The 21,361-nt window shown below is 36.3% G+C and overlaps 1 protein-coding gene across 2 annotated transcripts in view; it reads left to right on the forward strand.

Annotated features, from left to right (window-relative positions):
* Nucleotides 1-21,361, forward strand: part of Aff2 (AF4/FMR2 family member 2) — a 475,715-nt gene that overhangs the window by 362,695 nt on the left and 91,659 nt on the right. For both annotated transcript variants that reach the window (XM_021187671.2, XM_021187672.2), the window contains exon 7: nt 7,655-7,751. In XM_021187671.2, coding sequence (XP_021043330.1) covers nt 7,655-7,751 — 97 coding nt within the window. The remainder of the gene's footprint in view (nt 1-7,654; nt 7,752-21,361) is intronic.

Here is a 21,361-nt window from a genome sequence, read left to right on the forward strand (position 1 = left end):
CAGAAAGATCCACACTCCTATAGAAATCCTTGTCTCAAGATTGCCATCTACATTATGACAACCTGTGCCCAAAGATGTCACAGGGCTATAACAAGTTTCCAAATAGAAATGATTTTTCAAAAGTACTTTGCCAAAGGGAAAATGGTATACAAATTTAAGGGAGTTCAATTGATTGCAATTGTGTGAGTGTCCCAGGGATGGCAGTGAACTGGCTTATGGGTCCAGGGGCCAAGGAAGCAATCAAACTGTTGCTATTAAATAAGCTATTGAATAGCTTATTTAATATGTGCAAGTGGTATATCACCTTATAAGTATGAACGGTATGCAGGTATACAGGTATGAACAGTTCCCAGTTCATATAGGCACTCAAGAGTTCAAGGGGTTGGAATAAAAAAAATTGGCTAGTGAAGATTTGAGCTTGAGTCTATCTGACTGCAGACCAAGGTGATTTCATAAACCAGGAGCTTTACTATGTTCAGAAACCATAGTACCAGTGAAGTACTTTTGCAGAAAGGAATGTTGGTAAGCTAAGGTAATGGAATATTGGTTAATTCTTGCCAGTATATATCCTTGAACTTGAAGGGGTGTTGCATGACAAACCATGCCATCTTAGCACATATATATCATCCTTAACAGAAAAACAAACCTATTAGATCTTATTTCCTATATAGTAATAAATTTTCTAGTTTTTTTCTAGAAGTTAAATATGGTCATCATATTTGCCCTGAGATATATATATATATATATATATATATATATATATATATATATATAATGTTTAACATGGATCTACAAGGGAGGTCCAGTAAGATGTAGTTACCAACTGATACAGATGTAAGGTGATGTGGGAAATATGTCTCCTATACAACAATGGGAACTGAAGGTATACAGACAGGCTACATAGTCAGCGACTTGAGCTGCAGCTAATCTGAATCTCAGTGGAACACTTAGTGATCCTCCCTTCTCAGAGAATGAAGACAACCACTTCATGGCCATCTCCCACTTGCTGTCTTATCTCCTGTGGGAGGATGTCATAGCACAGTTTTCTATGGCTTCTCAGATTCTCGGGAGGTACAAAACCTGCCCTGTCCTTGAAGAATAGAAGTGCCACATAAAAATCTGCTGAGCTCAAGTTCAGAAGAGCCCAGCTACAGACTATTCTATAACTCTGAAGTTTTCTCAGAGCCACTTGGAATTTGGTGCTTCCCTTTGGGTATATAGATTCAAGAATCTAAAAGGAGCAGGTAACTTCAGCTGTTCTTCCTACCTTTCATCATGTAAGTAGTAAACAATCTAAGTGTGAAAATAATTATTTGTGGCTTTACCAAGCTAATCAGCCAAGTCTTGTCTTGACATTGTTCTGTCTTATATGTATGCATATTCACTATGTTACAGGTAACATACGCCAGCTGTAGCATTGCAGAGAGTTGAAGCCCTGCCAGTGTGGGTTATAAGGCAATTTACCTCTTTGTACTTTGAAGTGTAAAGAGTCACTTTTATTGGCAGAAAAAAGAGCTGAGCATACAAATCTGGTGGAAATTTTATAAACAACTGAGCAACACTGTTGTTAAAATTTAGTTGAACCTAAATTGTCAAGTCTGAATATTTTGCTTAAACAATCAGAAATGAAATGTAATTTCTTTATGCTTCAGCATAAAAGAAATCCTGCCTACTATATCAATGCAGGTAAAAAGTTCTTAACTGCAGCCTTTCTCTAGAAACATCCCAAGTTAAAGTGTTCAGTTGCCAGTGGCTTTGAATTTGCCTATGCAACTAAAGTATTGGCCCTAGCCACCAATGAGTTTAATTTCAGGTGAAGCGGCTTTCAGCAGACATGAGTTGTAGGGCCCTTAACAGCAACTAAATTCTTCAGCTGCTTTGAGGAGTTGGTTAGGTGGCTATTAACAGACCAGCTCCACAAAGGAGCTCTTTACATAATCCTTTAATAATTAGAAGCTGATCTGGAGAGATGAGTAATGAAGTACCTTCTGATCATGAGGTACTTTGGAGGTATGCACAAAGGTTTCTTCTCTCTAATCAGATCTGGGGGCTCTTAGAAACTTAAGAAAGTATGAGGACAATCCCAAAGTGGTGGCTTTTTTCACATGAAATTTTCTTTCCAATGAAAATAAAGCTACTCAGGCCTGTTTCCAAAGAAACAAGTGAGTACTACAAGCAGTGCAGCACCTGGAATCAAAGACCCTGGAGGGTATTATCTGAGCACAATGGCAGTTTCCTTGAGTCTGATGGTTAATGACTAAAACCCAGCATTTGGGAGGCTGAGAGAGGAGTATTGCCAAAAAGGAGGGTAAGGAGGAGATATTAGATATTCAAATTAGAGAGTAGAAACCTACTACTACCCTCTATTACTGGCCTGTAACCACCCTGATCTAAGAGATTTTTTTTAATGAAATCTTCTTCTTCTCACCCTATATTCTTTATTTCAAGCAAACTCCTGCAAAATTCCCATGCCCATTAAATGTATGAATGAAGACAATGTCACTTGGATGAATGTGATGCATAAGAAATTCTTTCTAGATGACTTGTACATTCCACTGAAGAATGGAAGGTCATCTATCTTGTTTAGGATGTTTTAAATATATAGGTAAGTTTAGTTCTCATCCTGCATCAAAGAAGCTTCTCTTTGTAGTAAATGAAAACTATTATAGAAATTTACAACTGGTTCCAATACAGAGAACAACTGACCATGGAGTATCCAGGCCCAATTGATACATCTATGATACAACCCCTATCTCTAAGTCTCAGGGAGAGTTGAACAAGATGGGGTAAAATGTTTGTATGGACAGAAGAACAAGACATTTGCTGCAAGATTATGTCTTCCGTATATAACATGAAACTGCACCTATGAAATATTAACAATATGGTTGGCCAAGACAGACTACATGAGGATACCAGTTGACATCATAACATGGATGAGGAAATTTCACAGGGCCCACATATAGATGAAGTTACACAGGGAATTAATGATTTCTGAGAGAAGGAAAATCGATCTTCCTCAGAGATCATCTCCCTATTCAGTTATCCAATACCAAGTGGTCAGCTCTAAACACATATCCATATGAACAACACTAAAAGTACCCAGCAGGTTGTATTTATGTGTTTATAATGTGTGTGTGTGCGTGCACACGTGTGTGTATGTGTGTGTGAAAGAGAAAGAGAGAGAGAGAAAGAGGAAGAAAAAGAGAGAGAATGAGAGAGACAGACAGACAGAGAGATAAATAAAAGAAAAGAGGTCATGGATTTTAGAGGCAGTGAATGGCACAAAAGGAGTTGGAGAAGAAGGTGAAATAATTTATTAATCATATGGTAACTACATCTCTGTTTTTTCCCCATTGAGCAAAAGAGTAAACTTAGGTACAAAGATGCTAAGTAACAAGGTTGGGCTTTCTTAATAAATCCTATACCATGCATATAAAGTCATAATTATTTGCATAATATGATACTATACTGAGTGAGTTCACTTCAACCCTGTTTCACCTCTTTCTGAGGCTAAGGAAACCCTGATTTTAAATACTTTTATTTGAGATTTGGGGGGAAGACTTCACTTCATATAGGAAGAATGTTTTTTTCCTTAAAACTTTAAAAAACGTTGACTTAATGTGGAAGATCAGATAACATTTTCCCAACAAATGTAAATATTACTTGTTTTCATCTCTGTTGCAACTAGCCAACCTGACCATTCTGACATGTAAGCAACCAGAACCAATACATAATGAATAGGGATGACTTAGGCCAATAAAACTTTACTTCTAAAAACTGAAATATGATTTTTGTACAATCTTCCTGTGTAATCAAATGATATTTTTTCTCGCAGCCATTTAAAAAAAAAAACAGTTCTTCACTCATCAGTCCAAAAACATAAAAAGGTCTGGACTATATAGTATATAGGAGACAACGCTTTGTTCTCATGCTAAGCCATCAAAATATTTGGAGATGCCTATTTTCTTCAATTTGTAGCAATCCATCAGCTATAGAATATAGTCTTTCCCAGGTCTACATGTACATGATAGGTACAACATCTGGGGCAGACACAGGCTTTTGGCCTTGGATGAGGAACTTGGTCCTAGAGCTCCACTTGACAGATCTTTGAGGCTTTCATAAAACATAATACTCATTTCTAAACCAATTACCATTTTACATGGTCCTCAAACTGAGACTGCTCAAAAACCCCAGTGAGATAATCATTGAATTGGAAACTTAAAATTTAAAATCTCAGAAATTAGATAAACTTCTTCCTCATAAGATATGAGAAAAAGCCACAAAACCTTTACCCTGAGAAAGCAAACTTGATACTCTGAAAAAATATCACCACTTCTTAATTAGTTTTCTAACTTTTACCAACCAATGTCAACCAGCAGGTAGGACAAATATACTGTCCCCTGAGTAATATGAAACTGCTCATAGTCCCCCAAGATTGCATTGTTAAAAGGAAAAGTCCTTTAAGGCACAGAGCTACAATTAGTCAAATTACTATTCCAGAAGATGGTACAGAGTGAGACTTTGATGAGAAAGCATAAGTCCCAAAGTATCCCATGACACTTTGGACGATGTGATTATCCCCAAGCCCAGCTGTTTGATGCAACTAAAGCTATCAGGATCTTACTCTGATTGCCATCATCTCTTGGTATTTAGTATGGCAATGATAATCTAAGTAATTAGAAGATCCCAAAATAGTTAGATGGACCAGAGGATGTGGGCCTTAAACTTAGTTTAAAGTCTAAAATCTGAGTGAAACAACCCCTTACCCCACATCCCTAAGGGAAGCAGATAGAAGACACTGGAAAGCACAGGATAACTTCAAAATAACATTTTCTTTAAAAGTCCTATGGAACAAAATTGTACTAACGTCTGCCTATTTTCAGAATTATAAATTGGAGAACATTTCATTTCCATGATAAAATCATAGGCTGTATTTTAGGAAGTAAAATAACCCAAATTTGGGTCTCTGTCCCAGGGGTCTCATTCTAACTCTCAAGAAAGTGACATAAAGATCATGAGCCCATTTCTAGATCCAACTTTGAAGTGCTAGTAGACATTTCCTGAATTACCATTGTTTATTCATAGATTGTTGATATCTTCCCCATGGATTTTATTATGTTTTTTATTTTGTAAAGTATCTGCACTACTAGCTCCAGTTGTAATTCACTTCACATTGCACAACCAAAGTATGTAAAACAAGGGATGTATATGTGCCTTAGATATCATAATGACTCAGACAATATGCCCAAACTTATGATTAACCTGTGGTCATTTTATGTTAATATAGTCTTTGAGTTCATTTTCTTCTTGTGTCCGGTAGAATTTAATGTATCATTCTTTATAATTTGTGTCCTCTAGGAAAACATGTACTCCTAAATGGTGGCTGCAGGTGGTTTGGGTCCCAGGTTTGCCTCCATGGCTTCTAGTTATGTAGTCATAAGAACATCTTGTAACATCTTTAAACCTCATTTAAGAAGTGTCACTAGCAACAGATTTTCATCATAGGCTTCTTGTAGACATTGAATTCTGTGCCACAGATCAAATATTTAACATTACACCTGACATAGAAAATTGGCCACTACGAATATATGAATCTTGGGTAATTCATTATGCTGACCACTTCAACATACTTTAACCAATACATATGCATAAACACTTCTAATTTTACAATTAGAAATACAGATAGTTTAAATGTATTTGATTCTATAGTCCGTAAAAGTAATATGGTCATCATTTCCTGAGATGTGTGTTTAGAGCCACAAACCTAAAACTTTAAAAGAAATGTCAAGATACATATTTTCTCCTTAAGTGTCTTGGAAACAGCTATTAGTTATTTGCAGAACAGTCATAAATCCTGCAAAATTAGTTTATCTAAAACCAACTCAGATAATTGCCCTTCTCACCAACCATCCTTAATATTAGTTGTGGTTGCAGTTGTGTAGACCTCAACATCTCCATTGGAGATGGGATAACTGCTTTCTTTGGAGAATTATCACGTGCCCACCATGACATGAAGCCCTTTCCAACAACTGAATAAGTCCTCTAAAATAACATTCCATGCTAAACAAAATCAGAAACCTCATTTCCCCTTTTATGTTTCTTCTTACAGATGCATAACACAGAGGGGAATCCAGAAATGGCAATTTTAGGGTTGATGTTATACTAATTAGCTGTATGACCTGGAGGGAAGTAGTTCACCTATCTGAATATTTCCTTCCTTGTCTCCAAAATGAAGTTGGTAGGCTCTGTCCTTTCTGGAAAGATGCTATATAGAAGATGGAAGTTAATCAAATGCACCCTGTCACTCACATGAGTGTTGAGGACTGGTGGGAATGAAAGAAACCCTGGAAAACTGTGCCATAACTGTCTCTTCAATCTGATGAAACCCTATGCGATCTGCTTAGCTGACTCTCTGTCCCAAAGCCTTCAGTCCTCCCTTATTCTGGAAGGCCAGAGACACAGAACACCCCTCCTCCACCACCGTACTAAAGAAAGAATGGCAGGCATGCTTAAGTCAAGGCATCACAGAGGCTGACCTAGAATCCAGGTCCTAGGAGCTACTCCTCACTCTGCCCCTCATCCAGACTGAGATGGATTCTGGAGAGAGAGATTCTTTTTTAAGAATATTATTTCTAGAAAACTTTTATAAAGGAATAAAAGCCTGAATGAGCCATGGAAGGGCACAGTGTATGATTTCCAGACTTGAGGAATGGAATTTTGGCTTTAGAGTTAAGCTTAATGTTGATCCAGGAAAGAAAAAACAAAGAGGAGCAGAGCATGCCTGGGAGTTGGGTACGGGTCCAGAACAACTGAGATTTCCTCTACTTCCATCAAGGTCTAAAGTCATATTTAATAAATTAAAAGATAAACACAAATTGGTCATTGAAGGATATGTACCTGGAATTTTAAGATAATAAGCTGCCCATCCTGTTCTAGCTCCAACCTGAAGATAGCAAAGACATATGGCATTCAAGTTAATACTCCTGACAAAACTAAAGGCTTTGTGTGGCCAATAAACAGTTTTGAAAGTGCTAGTTCATCACCAATATCTTATATTTTCCAAGTACCTTGCTTTAGGAAAGAAAAACTTCTTATACACAAAATGGACTGGGATCATATTTTACAGCAAGAGATGGAACATATATCAAAAGGTTAATTACTAGCCATTTCTTGCCCAGATCTTGTGTGGCCCATACAGAAAGGCAGTGACGTTTTCCTTGACCTCTGTCATCTGGAGAGCCCAGACAGTCTTTCCCAGAAGTCCCCATATCAGCATAGCAGTACTACCATTCCTACCCACCTTCCTGGCTAGAAGTCAAACAAACTGGTCTATAGAGAAGCAATCCCCCATTACCCTGTAGTGCTTGACCAGTACATTTATTATACTTTTATATAGATTCCTGCCATCTCTGGAGATGATGAAATCATGTATTTGTACCTTGATTTAGGGTAAGGTAGCAATAGAAGATATGTGAAGTTTTGACATAACTATAAGAGCTCAAATATCTAATTAGCTGAAAGACTCTTGGTTTCCTCTATACTTTTGCAGCTGTCAGATTCTAGTAACAATATTTTTATTCTCATTGCAATGTGAATCTGAGGATAATTTAGACAAGATGTTTTGTAACACAAATGCCACTCTGATTTACTTCAGGATGCTTGAGGACGACTTGAAGCTGAGCAGTGATGAAGATGACCTTGAGCCTGTGAAGACCTTGACCACACAGTGCACAGCCAATGAGCTTTACCAGGTAGGAGGGGATTAGAGCTTTGCATTGAGCTTGAGGGGCTGGGGCACAAGGGACTAGAATAGCTTTCATAAACACAACCTTTTCCTTTTTCAGAAAAAGAAACAAAGATGGACAGTGTTTGGGATCAGATGAAATCAACTGCCATTTTCATTAAAGCAGAGAGATGCTGAGCTTTTCAAAACCAATTTAATTTCACTCTATTTTCTATACACAAATACTGCTCATCAATAAACAATAGAGCATTGTCTTTCTGTCTTTTTAACTACTTGCTGAATTTGAGTGACATGTCCGTTGGGTGACTCCAGGGTGAAGCTTAACATTTCCAGGCACTAATTTGGGTGTAAATGTCACTGCTTTCTTTCTTCTCCCAGATGTACCATTGCATAGTGGAGCTGAGAATGAATACACTGTATGTTGCAGCATCATGCATTCAACAAAAGCTTTCAGGTGTCCTTGATTTCTTCTGTTCTGAATAATTTCTAGTACTTTCTCCCCAGAAGAGATGATTGTAATCCGATTTCTTTAATAATCTCTGATGAGACTGGACATCTTGGTTTGAAAATGTAAACCAGCACTATTAAGTCCTGATATCAGCAATGATATAGAATATCAATGATCCTTGTACTGTTTCCTATATGTACAGTTTGTCTGGTTATTATGCCATACAATATGGAGCACAGAAGGCAATTTTGATGCTATATAAATCTTACATGTTTTTAAGTTTTCGTAGTCTATCAAGAACAAGCACAAGGAGAGTACTACCTGCACTCGCACAATCTCACAGCTATTTCTGAGGTGCTTGCTGTGCAATTACCAAGTACAAGCAGTCCCTTTTCTACTTGAGTGTGGACTGCATAATAAATGTGAAACACACACTTCATTGGCAATGTCTGTCATTTCTGCTTTCTGCATTTAATATGCCAATAACAAAAGCATCACATTTGTAAATAAAACAAGAACAAAGCAAAAATTCTACATCATTGATTTTGACAGCTGCAACCTTAAATTTTAATGGAAATGTTTAGAGCAGAATGTAGCAATAACAGAGAGTAAATTTTGCACATTGATTTCATCTTTATGTGAATGTATAAATGCATTTCTGCTTTATGATTCATAGGATTATTTTTATATTAAGAAATGGCATCAGACTCATTGGCTGAATAATCAGCAATTTTGAGATAACTTTTCTCATATTATATAAAGTGCTAATACATGTGGATGCTCAGGAATAATAAATTGGGAGCACCTGTGGCCTGTTGCCTTCTGACCAGACATGCCTTTCTTCATGAGGCTAAAGTTATTTCATTGATAGGAGATCTGAAGTGGTAGAAACACAATACAGCAAAGTAATATATTTGAGTTTGGGGAACAGGAAGTACTTAAAAGATTGAAAGTGTTTGCAGATGAGCTACTTGGGAGAATTTTGAGGACAAGTTAAGAGACTTAGAAAGCTATAGTTATTTGACATTAATGGCAACATTTGGTGAACTAAGGATTTATGAAGCTTAGCATTCTTTTCCAAGAATATATGACTTGAAACTGTTTTCCTTTTATTATTTTAAACATTATACAACATAAAATGAAGAACTGTAAACTCATTGTTTAGTGACATGCAGTACAGTGACAAACTTGTATATCCATCACCAATTCCAAAATATTTTCATTGTCCCAAATGGAAACTCAATACACATATAGTATACTCATTCCTCCATTCACTTAGCGACTGAAGATCACCCATTAATCTACTTTTTGTCTTTATACATTTGCCAATTTCCTATAATGGGATGATACAATGTTGGATCTTTTTAATATCTAGCTTCTTTACTTACTACAATGATTTGTTTCTATGTTATTTCAGGTTGTACCATATAGTGACACTTTATTTAGTTTTATGGCAAAATAATATTCTATGATGAAGCACATTTTGTTTATCTGTTCATCTGTTCACAATATTTTAGTCAGTTCTGCCTTTTGGCTACTGTTTAGTGCTATTGTACTTAAGGCCAACTATTTTCATGGAAATTTATATTACCTTTTTTTAGCATGAAAAGGAAGTAGAAACACTGGGTCTCCTATTAATTTTATGTTTGTTTTTAATAAAGGAACCACAGGCATAGTTTTCTTCTAGATAACACGGTGCCATGTAGATAATATTGCTCTAGACATTTATCTCATTATTGGGACCATTCTACCTCCAGCAACCTCATGAGTATGAAACACCACATCCTTACTGCAGTTTGCTTCTTAATCAGGACTTTGAGGGATATTGACATGGATTCACAGTGCTCTAAGATGGTGTACCCATGCTAAGACACTTATAAAAGAATACGTGTGGGGACAGTCTTGAAGCCGAAAAGATGTATTTTTTGTCTTTTTTATTGGACATTTTCTTTATTTACATTTCAAATGCTGTCCCCTTTCCTGGTTACCCCCTCCCAGTGACCCCCCTATCCTATCCCCCTCCCCCACTTCTATGAGGGTGTTCCCCCACCCACCCACTCCCACCTCCCCATCCTCTACTTCCCTACTTCCTTTACTTCAATACACTGGGGTATTGAATCTTCACAGAAGGGCCTCTCCTTCTATGTATGCCTGAAAAGACCATCCTCTGCTATATATGTGGCTGGAGCCTTCAGTCCCTCCATGAGTACTCCTTGGTTGGTGGTTTAGTCCCTGGGAGCTCTGGAGGGTCTGGTTGGTTGATACTGTTGTTCTTCCTATGGGGTTGCAAACCCCTTCAGCTCCTTCAGACCTTTATCTAACTCCTCCATTGGGGACCCTATTGGGGATCCCATGGTCAGTCTGCCTGGCTGTAAGCATCTACCTCTGTATTTGTCAGGCTCTGGAACATATAGACAGCTATATCATGCTCCTGTCAGAATGAACTTCTTGGCATTCATAATAGTGCCTGGGTTTGGTGACTGTATGTGGGATGTATCCCCAGGTGGGGCAGTCTCTGGATGTCCTTTCCTTCAGAATCTGCTCCACACTTTGTCTCCATAATTTTTTGTACTTATATATTTTTTATTTTTTCTTAGATATTTTCTTTATTTACATTTCAAATATTATCCTCTTTCCTTGTTTTCCCCTCCAAAAACCCCTTACCCCCTTCTCCCTCTCCCTGCTCACCAACCCATCCACTCCTGTTTCCTGGCCCTGGCATTCCCTAACATTAGGGCATAGAGCCTTCACAGGACCAAGGGCCTCTCCTCCCATTGATGACTGACTAGGCCATCCTCTGCTACATATGTGGCTGGAGCCATGAGTCCCTCCATGTGTACTCTTTGGTTGGTGGTTTAGTCACTGGGAGCTCTGGGGGTACTGGTTAGTTCATATTGTTGTTCTTCCTATGGGGCTGCAAACCCCTTAGGCTCTTTAGGTACTTTCTCTAGCTCCTTCATTGGAGACCCTGAGCTCAGTTCAATGGATGGCTGTGAACATCCAGTTCTGTATTTGTCACGCGAGTATTTTGTTCCTCTTTCTAAGAAGGACCAAAGCATTCACACTTTTATCTTTCTTCTTCTTAAGCTTCATGTGATCTGTGAATTGTATCTTGGGTATTCTGAGCTTTGGGGCTAATATACACTTATTAGTGAGTGAATACCATGTGGGTTCTTTAGTCTTATCACTTTCAAACTGAATGAATTCTAGCAAAAGATCTAGTTTCTATAAAATAAAGATAACAGTATTACCTAGTCATAGTATATTCAATGAAAAAGAATGGACCAATTCATAATCACAGAACTTAACACTAAAGCTTAGGGCATAACAGGTACTCATCTCTTTACATGATAACATTGTTATGGCTACATCTGATTATCTAAAACGTCTAGAGTGCTTTGAAATGCTAGGTCTCTCTACTTTCCATTTCTTATAAAGAATGGGAAGATAAAAAGAACTGCTGAATTAGGTACATGAAAAATACCCAGCATGTGGCAAACTTGAATGAAAAAAATCTGTATTTTCTTAATGTTTATTAGCTGTGTGTGCCTGGCCATGAGAAATTAAAAGTGTAATCATTAGGAGTATAGTTTCTGGAATGAAGAAGCCTGATAAGTCCTACTTCATACATAATAATTATATCACATTTGGGGAAATTGCCAAACATCCTGAAGTCTCAGATATCCTGCAAGTAAATTAGGACAAAATAGTCTTGCCTAATTCCTAGTAGTGAAGTGAGGGTCAGACAAAGCTTAGCTATGAGAAAGTATGCAGAAAACTGTGAGTGTGACAAGTATGTAGTTACCCTTCCATGTGGCTCATTAGCATTAACTGAAATTCTCTCTTAGATATACAAGAAAATAGACATTATTCTTCCTTCTGGCTTAGGTGTCCATAGGCTTTACTAAGAACTAGATTAAATGTCCTAACTGACATTTAAAGATATCTGTCAAGTGTGGATGACCTTAACTCCCCTGAGTCCTGACAACTTTTAAGTCAGTGTCTCCAGGAATAAGGTCATCAATGACACTGTATCAAGTCCTCCAGAAAATTACATATCTCTGGAAGTTTTTCTTCCAAGAACTGATATAGATGGACAGTTGAACCACACATATTGAATTCAGATCGTCTCTTCCTTTTCTGAAATAGCCCCTTCTCTGCCCCCAGAAATAGTCTTAAAGACTTATACAATGCCATATTTCCACTGTTTCCCTCAGAAAATAATCCCAAATAAGATTTAAAAACCACTGAGAGTTCATATTGAACAATAGAAAGTTCCAGAACAGCATTGTTCTGGAACTGCTTTGTATTTAGTGTTTATGTCAACATTTCTGTAGCAATATAGTGTTTGAAAGAAAGAAAGAAAGAAAGAAACCAAGAAAGAAAGAAAGAAAGAAAGAAACCAAGAAAGAAAGAAAGAAAGAAAGAAAGAAAGAAACCAAGAAAGAAAGAAAGAAAGAAACCAAGAAAGAAAGAAAGAAAGAAAGAAAGAAAGAAACCAAGAAAGAAAGAAAGAAACCAAGAAAGAAACCAAGAAAGAAACCAAGAAAGAAACAAAAACCAAACAGGTGGATGTCAATGGAATGGTTTTGATGTCCATCATCCAGCTGAAAGAATTTTTAATTGTCTTCTGAGAGTGTTGACATTACAAATATATTTCCACCTCTGAACTTCCCCTTGCAAAACTTACTGAATTTCCATTTTCAAGTCAGTCAGCCAGGGCAAGCAATGGTGCTGTGATCAGCTCACCGGTGTTCAGTCAAGGTGATGAGCTGCATAAGAATGGGGACATACCATGTTCTCTACATGGCCCGGACTGAACCTTCTATTTCCCTTTTTGTTAAAATTTTCTTCTTACATTTCTTGGGATTAAAGGAACCCCTGAAAATGAGGAGTTAAACCCGAAATCAATTTTCATTTACAGCTGAGAAGCCATTATTGATGCTGTGCCTGCAGGTCAATAAAAGATATAGACACTGGGCTTCTCTTTCAATATAAGCAAGCTGATCAGTCTCAACTGTTTTTTTTTTTTAATGACAGAATTGTATTGACAAGATTATTAAAATTTCTGTCTTTAAAGTTTTAAGCACTCTAGAATGAGTCTGGTTCTAAAGATTTTTCAAATGTAGAGCAGCAGACTCTAAATCTTGCCCAGTATATGTTCATAGAACCAGGTAATCACTGCTTATTATTTCACTGATTGATAGCATTGATAGTATTTTGACCTACCTAGCTCCAAGCTTGTAGTCTGCTATCTTCTGGACGCAGGATGTTCTGTCATGCCCAGTATCTGAAACCTACTCAGATAAGGATATGGCTCTTTCATAATCCAACTTACCTCAGAATATATACAAAACACAAACACACACACACACACACACACACACATGCACACACACACACACACACACATGCACACACACATTTGTTTCTAGAAATTGCCATTAAGGTACTTTAGTAGTAATGTCATCTTTAATATGAATATGAATCAGACTGAAACCATAGACATCATCTAGCCCACTTAGAAGTTCAAAACACTTTATATGATTGGAATTTTCAGTTAATGACTTGGATTATCCAAATAACTGTAGGTAAGCCTTGGGGTTGTGTGTTTGTTAGGGTTTTAAAAGTATATAATCTATAATAAATTAGGTGGTATATAATTTGAAAATATTCTCCAGAGGGGCCAATTGGTCTATATTCTGAAAAAAAATGTTTGTATTAGATTGCTTTAATTTCTCTAAAAATATAGCCAAACAATTCAAAATTTCTTTGAGAAAAAGGGCATTCTAATATCTAAATATATTATCTAAATAGTTCCAACATACCCAAATTTCTTTAGTTATCAATACTAAATACATGATACTCTGAAACATGTACCCAATTCACAGCATGTCAGTGGAGATTGTGTGTACTTTTTAACTAGACTATGATGGCATAGCTCTATCTCCAACATGTCAGCTTTATAGAAAAATATTTTCTTATGTCTTAACCTTTACTTCATTATTTTATGTTATTTTTTGTAGATTTAGAACAACCTCATACATATAAAAGTTTGCTTTAAATTCTGGTTCTTGATTTTAGCTTTATATATGAACCAATTGCTTGTTTCTGGGGTACCTCTGGCTATGTTGGTATTTTTAAAATACTTTCGAATGGCACAAAATTGTTAAGAGTGCAAACCCTGGGCATTCTCGCAGGTTCTGCATGAGCTGCTTACACATATACTGAATTTCCCAAATACATTAGCCAACTTAAACTGAAAGCCTATTTTTATGTAGAAAAATTGCTAGTGAAGCAATGCAATGCATTTTACTCCTGCTATCTGCTGGTTCTTTTGGCGTTGAGATGCTGTAGTGAATATATTAGTTGTGACAACAGATACTCTTTCCTGCTATAATCATTCCTGTTTTGTGGCCACAGTTCTCCCTCATCGTGCTGAACAAGTTGTTACCTCCCCAAGGTTTTACCACATTTCCATTTACTTTGTTATCAGCAGAAAGGCTAGGGAAGGCCTCTTCTATAATGACATCAATAAGGCAGACACAGCAAGCGAGGTCAGCCTGTCAGAGCTAGAGAAACAGCAGATGGATTAGGTTGAAACTGGCTGCAAAATAACTTTAATAGAGTCTTTTAATGTAAACAGTTTATCTGTCATTGCCTTTCATTGAAATGTCCACAAAATGATAGAGTTGGGGCTGTTGAGGTTACAGAATGTAAGTGAATAAAATCCATACATTGTCATACTAAAACTACCCAGTAATTATAGAAAGACAGGACATTTTAATTTATTCATTAAAGACAGGAATGTAAATAGGATAACATACAAGGTTAATAGAATAACATTGGCTTTCATATTCCCAAGATTGTGTTTCCCATTTGGTAGGATTAGCATAGAGACTAGATTAATAAAAAACTGCTTAAGGCTAGTATAGCATGATTTTTTTAATATGTTTCTGGCAAGTCTGTGACTATTTAGAAACCCATATGCTGAATTTTTTCATTGTAATTATGTTGTTTCCATTTTTAGTACCAAATATTTTTGGCTTGTTATTTCTATATAATTGAATGTCTTGAGCATGCAAAGAGGTATAGAAATACAACAATTTTACATGGTGTGTTTGACATATCATCAGTAATGACCATGTCCTAGTTATTTATTGTCCATGATATTTTTTAAAATTGTCCATCTATGGACTTTTTATTGAAAATCCAATACTTCTTTTGCTTAGCATCATACTTTCTTCATAGTAAATTTAAATTAGATATTTGTCATGGTAACGTGTTTGTCCTAGATCCAAGCTGAAACAAATATTTTTTTATGTCTGAATAGATTATACTCACATATGACAAGATGATCATGAACTTTCCATCCTCAAATACACAGCACATATTTGACTCTGTAAAATTTATGGCAGTAGACGTATCAGCCACCTCTGAGAAACTACAGATCACTATATGCACATCTGAAGTGAAGTGTTAGAAGGAAGAGAGATAACCATATTCCTTTTGTCACTGACCCTAAGCTGAAGAAAGTGGCCAAAGAGCAGTGATCACTATGTCTTTGCTCTCACAGTACTCCATTTAATTCAATTGTGATATTTTTTTCTTAAAACCCTTTATATCCCCAACTTCTGTCTCAATGCATGGGTGAAGCCTGGAAGTTGCATCTTGGAGTCATTAGTAAAAAAGCTCTGGGAAATGTACCACATGTGCCTGAGTTTATGGGAAGTTTCCAAGCTTTGATTTTTATCAAAATTCTAGACTATATTACAGAAATATGAATATCTTCCATAAATACTAGTAATAAAATATTTCCAAATTAAAGATATAAGATGTTTAAATTGATATGCTGGCTTTGAAATGAAAGTAACTGAGGTTTTGGTATAGGTGTCAAACTTGTTCTTACCCTACACTCTTGCCAAGTGTTGACCATCTGCAAGAAAGCCACAAGACAAGCTTTAAACTTGGTGATGGATCTTGTTATGAATGGAACAGAGACTTTACCTCATTCTTAGAATTCTGTGTTTACTTTTCTATTTATAGCAACAGTAAAGAGTGTAAGCATTTTAAGTATATAAAAGAGCTGTCCAAATTCCAGATAGCTACAATTCTAAATTAGCCATTAAGAATACAGAGGCTCAGAAGATTTAAAAAATAAAATAAAAGGAACTTACCAGTTGTATAGAAGAACACTGGTATCTCAAAGAATATATTTACAATGAGTCTTTTGATCATTTCACTAAAAATTTACCAATATACTCAAGCTTATTATTTTTCTAATGGAGATAGACAGATTCCATATTTAGCTCTGAGTCATGCATATGCATGTTAAAATACAGGATGTTAGAGCTGAAAATGACAAAGAGAAATTTCACTTTAGTTGCCTCATTTTTCCAATATGGAAGCTGAATATAATTCCCTCAGTAAAATATGGACTAAAAATTGATGTAGCCTCTTCACCTTGAACATAATATGCTCTGAGGAACAGAAAAACTGATCACACTAGTGTACAAATGGTAAAGTTGTTTCATTGGCAGCATGAGCACTGATGTATGCTTTGGAAAATCAGAAACACTGAGTGTCTGCTGTCTACTATGAACACATTGCCCGACTGTTTTCTTACTCATGGTACGGAGAACAAGCCTCTGTTACAGTATAGACTGTCTTCTGTGGAAGTGCCATATGCCATTGTTTGATTGTTGCTTTAGTATGGGTGAAAAGAGGACTCAGATTGGTTGAGAGAAAGAAAACTTGAGATTTTAAAGCCATAAAGAGCAGGAGAAGAGTATCTAAGTGCCACTTCCATTGCCTCTTCTAATGGGAAAATGAGTGTGCCTAGACCATATTGAGATTATCTTTCCTAGTGTCTCTGTGCCTCCTTAGAAGATTAGGATCAAAAATGACTTTAATTGAGAGACATGTTTCTTCACAAATAACAATGCATTTTCCACTTAGTTATGATAAGCCAAAATTTAAGCTTTAGAAAAAATCATCAGCTGATATATGGCCTTTTACCCTTCATAAGGGACAGTGTAAGGGAATAAGCCTTTATGAAAGCATATATTTCTGAAACCTACTACCACGTCATCTTTGGATAGTCACTAGAAAACTAGATGCCATATTACTGAAATATACATAGAATCAAGTCAGACCTGCCACAGGGCAGCTTTTTAATCAGCAATGACCATAGGCAGAGTATAAGCATTAGGGTAGGAGGGTGATATGTGATTTACTGAGCAATGTGTTTGTTTAGTCAGCTGTGATTTGAAATCTCAGATTCGCATATGCTTAGTTCTAAGCTACAGCCCCATCCTGGATTCTAAAAAGGAGAGTAACATGATCAAATTGGACTCTAAAAGATTCCTCTAGCAAAAGAGCATAAAACTGGGTAAGAATAACGAAATAATGGAACAGTAAGTCAGGGACCACAGGATAACAAGAGGTAATAAGCAAAAAGCATGGCAGTAAATGCCAGAAGAGAAAAGTACAGAAAACTATTTCTGACATCAAGTGTGATAGAAGTTCCACTGAGAGCCCCTCTTTGCAATGTTAATAAGCGTCTTGTGTTTAAAAACAAAAAACAAAAAACCACATGCACGTTAGCTTAGAAGTTAGGTCAACTACCAAGAAATTTGTTTCCACATATATGGAGACTCTATTCCTTCAGAGCACCTGACATACTCAGAACTCAATATTCAAGCATCTTAAACTGAATGCTTATTGACTATTGAATGCAAAACATGGTTTGGTATAGGTGTCAAACATGTTCTTACCCTACACTCTCACCAAGTATTGACCATCTTCTAGAAAAGCCTCAAGACAAGCTTTAAACATGGTGGTGGATCATGTTCTGAATGGAACGAAGCTTTTACCTCATTCTTGGGCTTCTATGTTTAGATTTTTTTTATAGCAAGATTGAAAAGCATAAACACTTTAAGTATACAAAAGAGCACAAATTTACATTATCTTTCCTCCAAAATTCTATCCCTGTCCCTTATACTTATGGTACAGCTTTCGTGTTTGCTTCCAGCTTCCACTAAAAGTATACTGATAAGTGGTATCTTTCTAGTCCCTGGATGTAAAGTCAGGAATATAGCTAAGAGTCCAGGTTCTATACAAGTTGAGTGACATTTTTTTTCTTACTCTTTCCTCCAGACTGTGTATACTTTATGTTAATTAAAACTTCAGTATCCAGGATATAATGTCTTTTCTTATTTTACTCATCCAAGTGAAATACATTGTTATATTTGGGCAACTGTTCTCAGTATACATCTTTTCAGGTGATTTAGCTAGTTCTGTAGTCATTGATTTGAAGCCACCTGAATTCCTTGCTGATGAGTCCAATTGTCAATAAAGGCATGCTTTGTTGAACTAAGGTAATCAATGAAGTTTACCAGTGTATTTCTCTAGGTTGGGGAATAAATGTGTCATGCAGCACAACTATGTGAAAAGTTGAGAGAGAAAAAGTGGGTAGGAATAAAAAATATATAAAACCAATACAACTATAGATCTTCTGTCTCAGTGGTGCATTGCCTAATGTGCAGTTATTTGAAATTATCTGAATGATTCAATTTTCCCTTTTTACTGAGAAGCAATAATAATTCAACTTAGGCACACATGCTTGTAGAATGACAGAAAAAAGCATGTAAGTGGGAAAGTAAAAGTTATGCACAGAAATACTAATATAATAATATTTATTTCAGAACAAAGCAGTACCTGAGTACATATCATTATTAAGTTGTCCACTGGGACAATATCTCCAAGCCATCTGAGTGCTCACTTTGACAGCCTCAACATAAAGGGAATATATCACATTATCTTTGTTTTCTATAATTCATAGAAGATGCATAACGTACAAGTCTGGATGTAACAATTCAGGCCTTCCTTCTGAAAAGCCTCCAAAAATTCTCTAAATTCTCTATGGTCTAATGGAAAAGAACTGTAATTCTTCACAACCACAAGGTCAAAATTACCCTAAAGTATTTTGAAAAAGTTTTCACATTATGGAGAAAATGACTAGCAAATTTTCTAAGTTGCTTACATGTACCATTTTCTTCCTCAAAATGTTATGTACGCTGTAGTAGATGGTGCTCACTAGGTAGCCACTTACTGCCCTTCATTTCTTCCTTTCTGTGGTAAGAACTCCACATCATGTGCTTCTTGTGACACAGTATGATTCCTGATCCATTTTAGCTTTAGTGCAATGCATGGTTTCTCTATAGAAAATAGAGAAGAAAGTTTCTTAGTTTTAAGAAGGGAGATTTAAAGAATAAGCAGGTGTGAGCATCTTCCACCCTGAGGAAATAAATTTGTTGCTTAGCAGGATAATGTGGATAGTATAATACTTGTAATGAGGTATGACTCAGATAATAAACATTCCTTAGAATAAAAGAAGTGCCTTCTCCCTGGCATACGGTTCTTTTTCAAAATGCTTTGCATAAAATATTAGTGAAAGTGAAGATCATCCATGGTGGTATGAGTTGTAGAAGGAGGGATTTCTAAAGAATGGATAGCCTGAAACTGAGGATTCAGTGAGCTGGGTATGGTGGTGTGAAGTTGTAATCACAGCATTTGGAAGACAGAAGCAAGGAGATCACTTGTTTGATGCCAGACTAGGCTGTGCAGTAAGAGTCTAACTCAAAGATCAGGAAGGATCAATCATCCTAGGCTCCACTAAGAGAAAGGAGTGGAAGAAAGGAAGGAAAAGAGATCCACACCCCTACCTCAAGTACTGTGAGTGTTATGCCATCAAGTTCTAAAAAGATGCATACCTATACAATGGTAGAAGGCCATCACCTGCTTCACTTTAGGTGTATCTCCTCAGTAACCCAGAGTCTTCTGTTAATGTTGCTTTCTAGACAGGGGCATTATTTTTATCTCAGAGTTATTCCTGATGTGGAGACAGCAGCATAATAGTATTTCTTATTCCCATAGCAGTAACTGCATATGATTGATTCTAGGACCTGACCATATTACTTAGTAAATTCACAAATAATCTTGCCATTAACCTCAGTTTACCAACTCCTTTGTAGAAAGCATTCACAAATGATATGCAGGCATTTTCTTAGCCTACTGACGTTTCTGAGCACAGCCATCAATGTTAAATGCTAGCAATAGCCACTAATATAGAAAGGGTGGGAATGATTGTCTTCGTTATCAAAAGGAGCAAACTGGAGTTCAGAGTTATAATCCCTTGCGAATAACATAAGTAGCAAAACCAGAACCACAACTTAGCTTATTAACATTTCCAGTAATTTATTATTCTACTAACAGTACTGGTCTAACCTACAGCCCAGGGGCTACATGTACTATGAAAAAAAGCCTAACACATTTGCACATTGACAATGTTGAGAGATTGGACACTATTGTACAGCACACTAACTCTCATCATGTCATTCTAGATTCAAATTATTTCATTATTCTTCCTTACATGAGAATGCCCTTTTTGTTGAGATATATATCATGTCATATAAATATATTGCAATATAAGAATATAGGTTTTAAAAAGCATATAGACATTTTAAATTAAAGCAACATAACTGAACTATCGACTATTCATTTTTTCAATCAGTTTAAATTAGCTTATGTATGTTTTTAAACTTAAATTTAGCTGTGACTTTCTTAATGCTTGGTGAATTATAGTACGTCATTTCCTTTTAATTTACCTCCTTTTACATGTCTCACATCCTGCCAAAAGTATCTGGAATGTGAGATTACCTTTTTATATTTGCTTGTTTCAAAGAAGAAATTTTTCTCCTTGTAAAATTTGTAGAGTAATTCTTTTATGCCTTAAAGGCGTGCATAATTTGCATCCAAAATGCTTAAAATTTCCCCACATCTTCTACTATTACAATCTCCCATAGCATGCCTATAACAAAGTCAAATTGCAGCAAATGTGAAGAATATAAATTGTGAGTCATATCTCATCTGACATAGGTTCCCTGTCACCATTTAGTTTAGAAAATCCCCATGATGAGCAAACAGGATGACATGAGTGTATTTTGCTTTAACTGTGAGACATTGAAATGATTGTAAGTTCCTTTCAAAGGAAACCTGAACCTCTAAGTAAGCATAAGACATTTCCAGTCGATACCCAAGCAATCCAGAAAAATAATTTGAATGAAGTTATTGTCTTCAAATGGCTGTATAGAATGGCATATGTTTGA

This window comes from Mus pahari, chromosome X (genome assembly GCF_900095145.1).
Source record: "Mus pahari chromosome X, PAHARI_EIJ_v1.1, whole genome shotgun sequence".
NCBI lineage: Eukaryota > Metazoa > Chordata > Mammalia > Rodentia > Muridae > Mus > Mus pahari.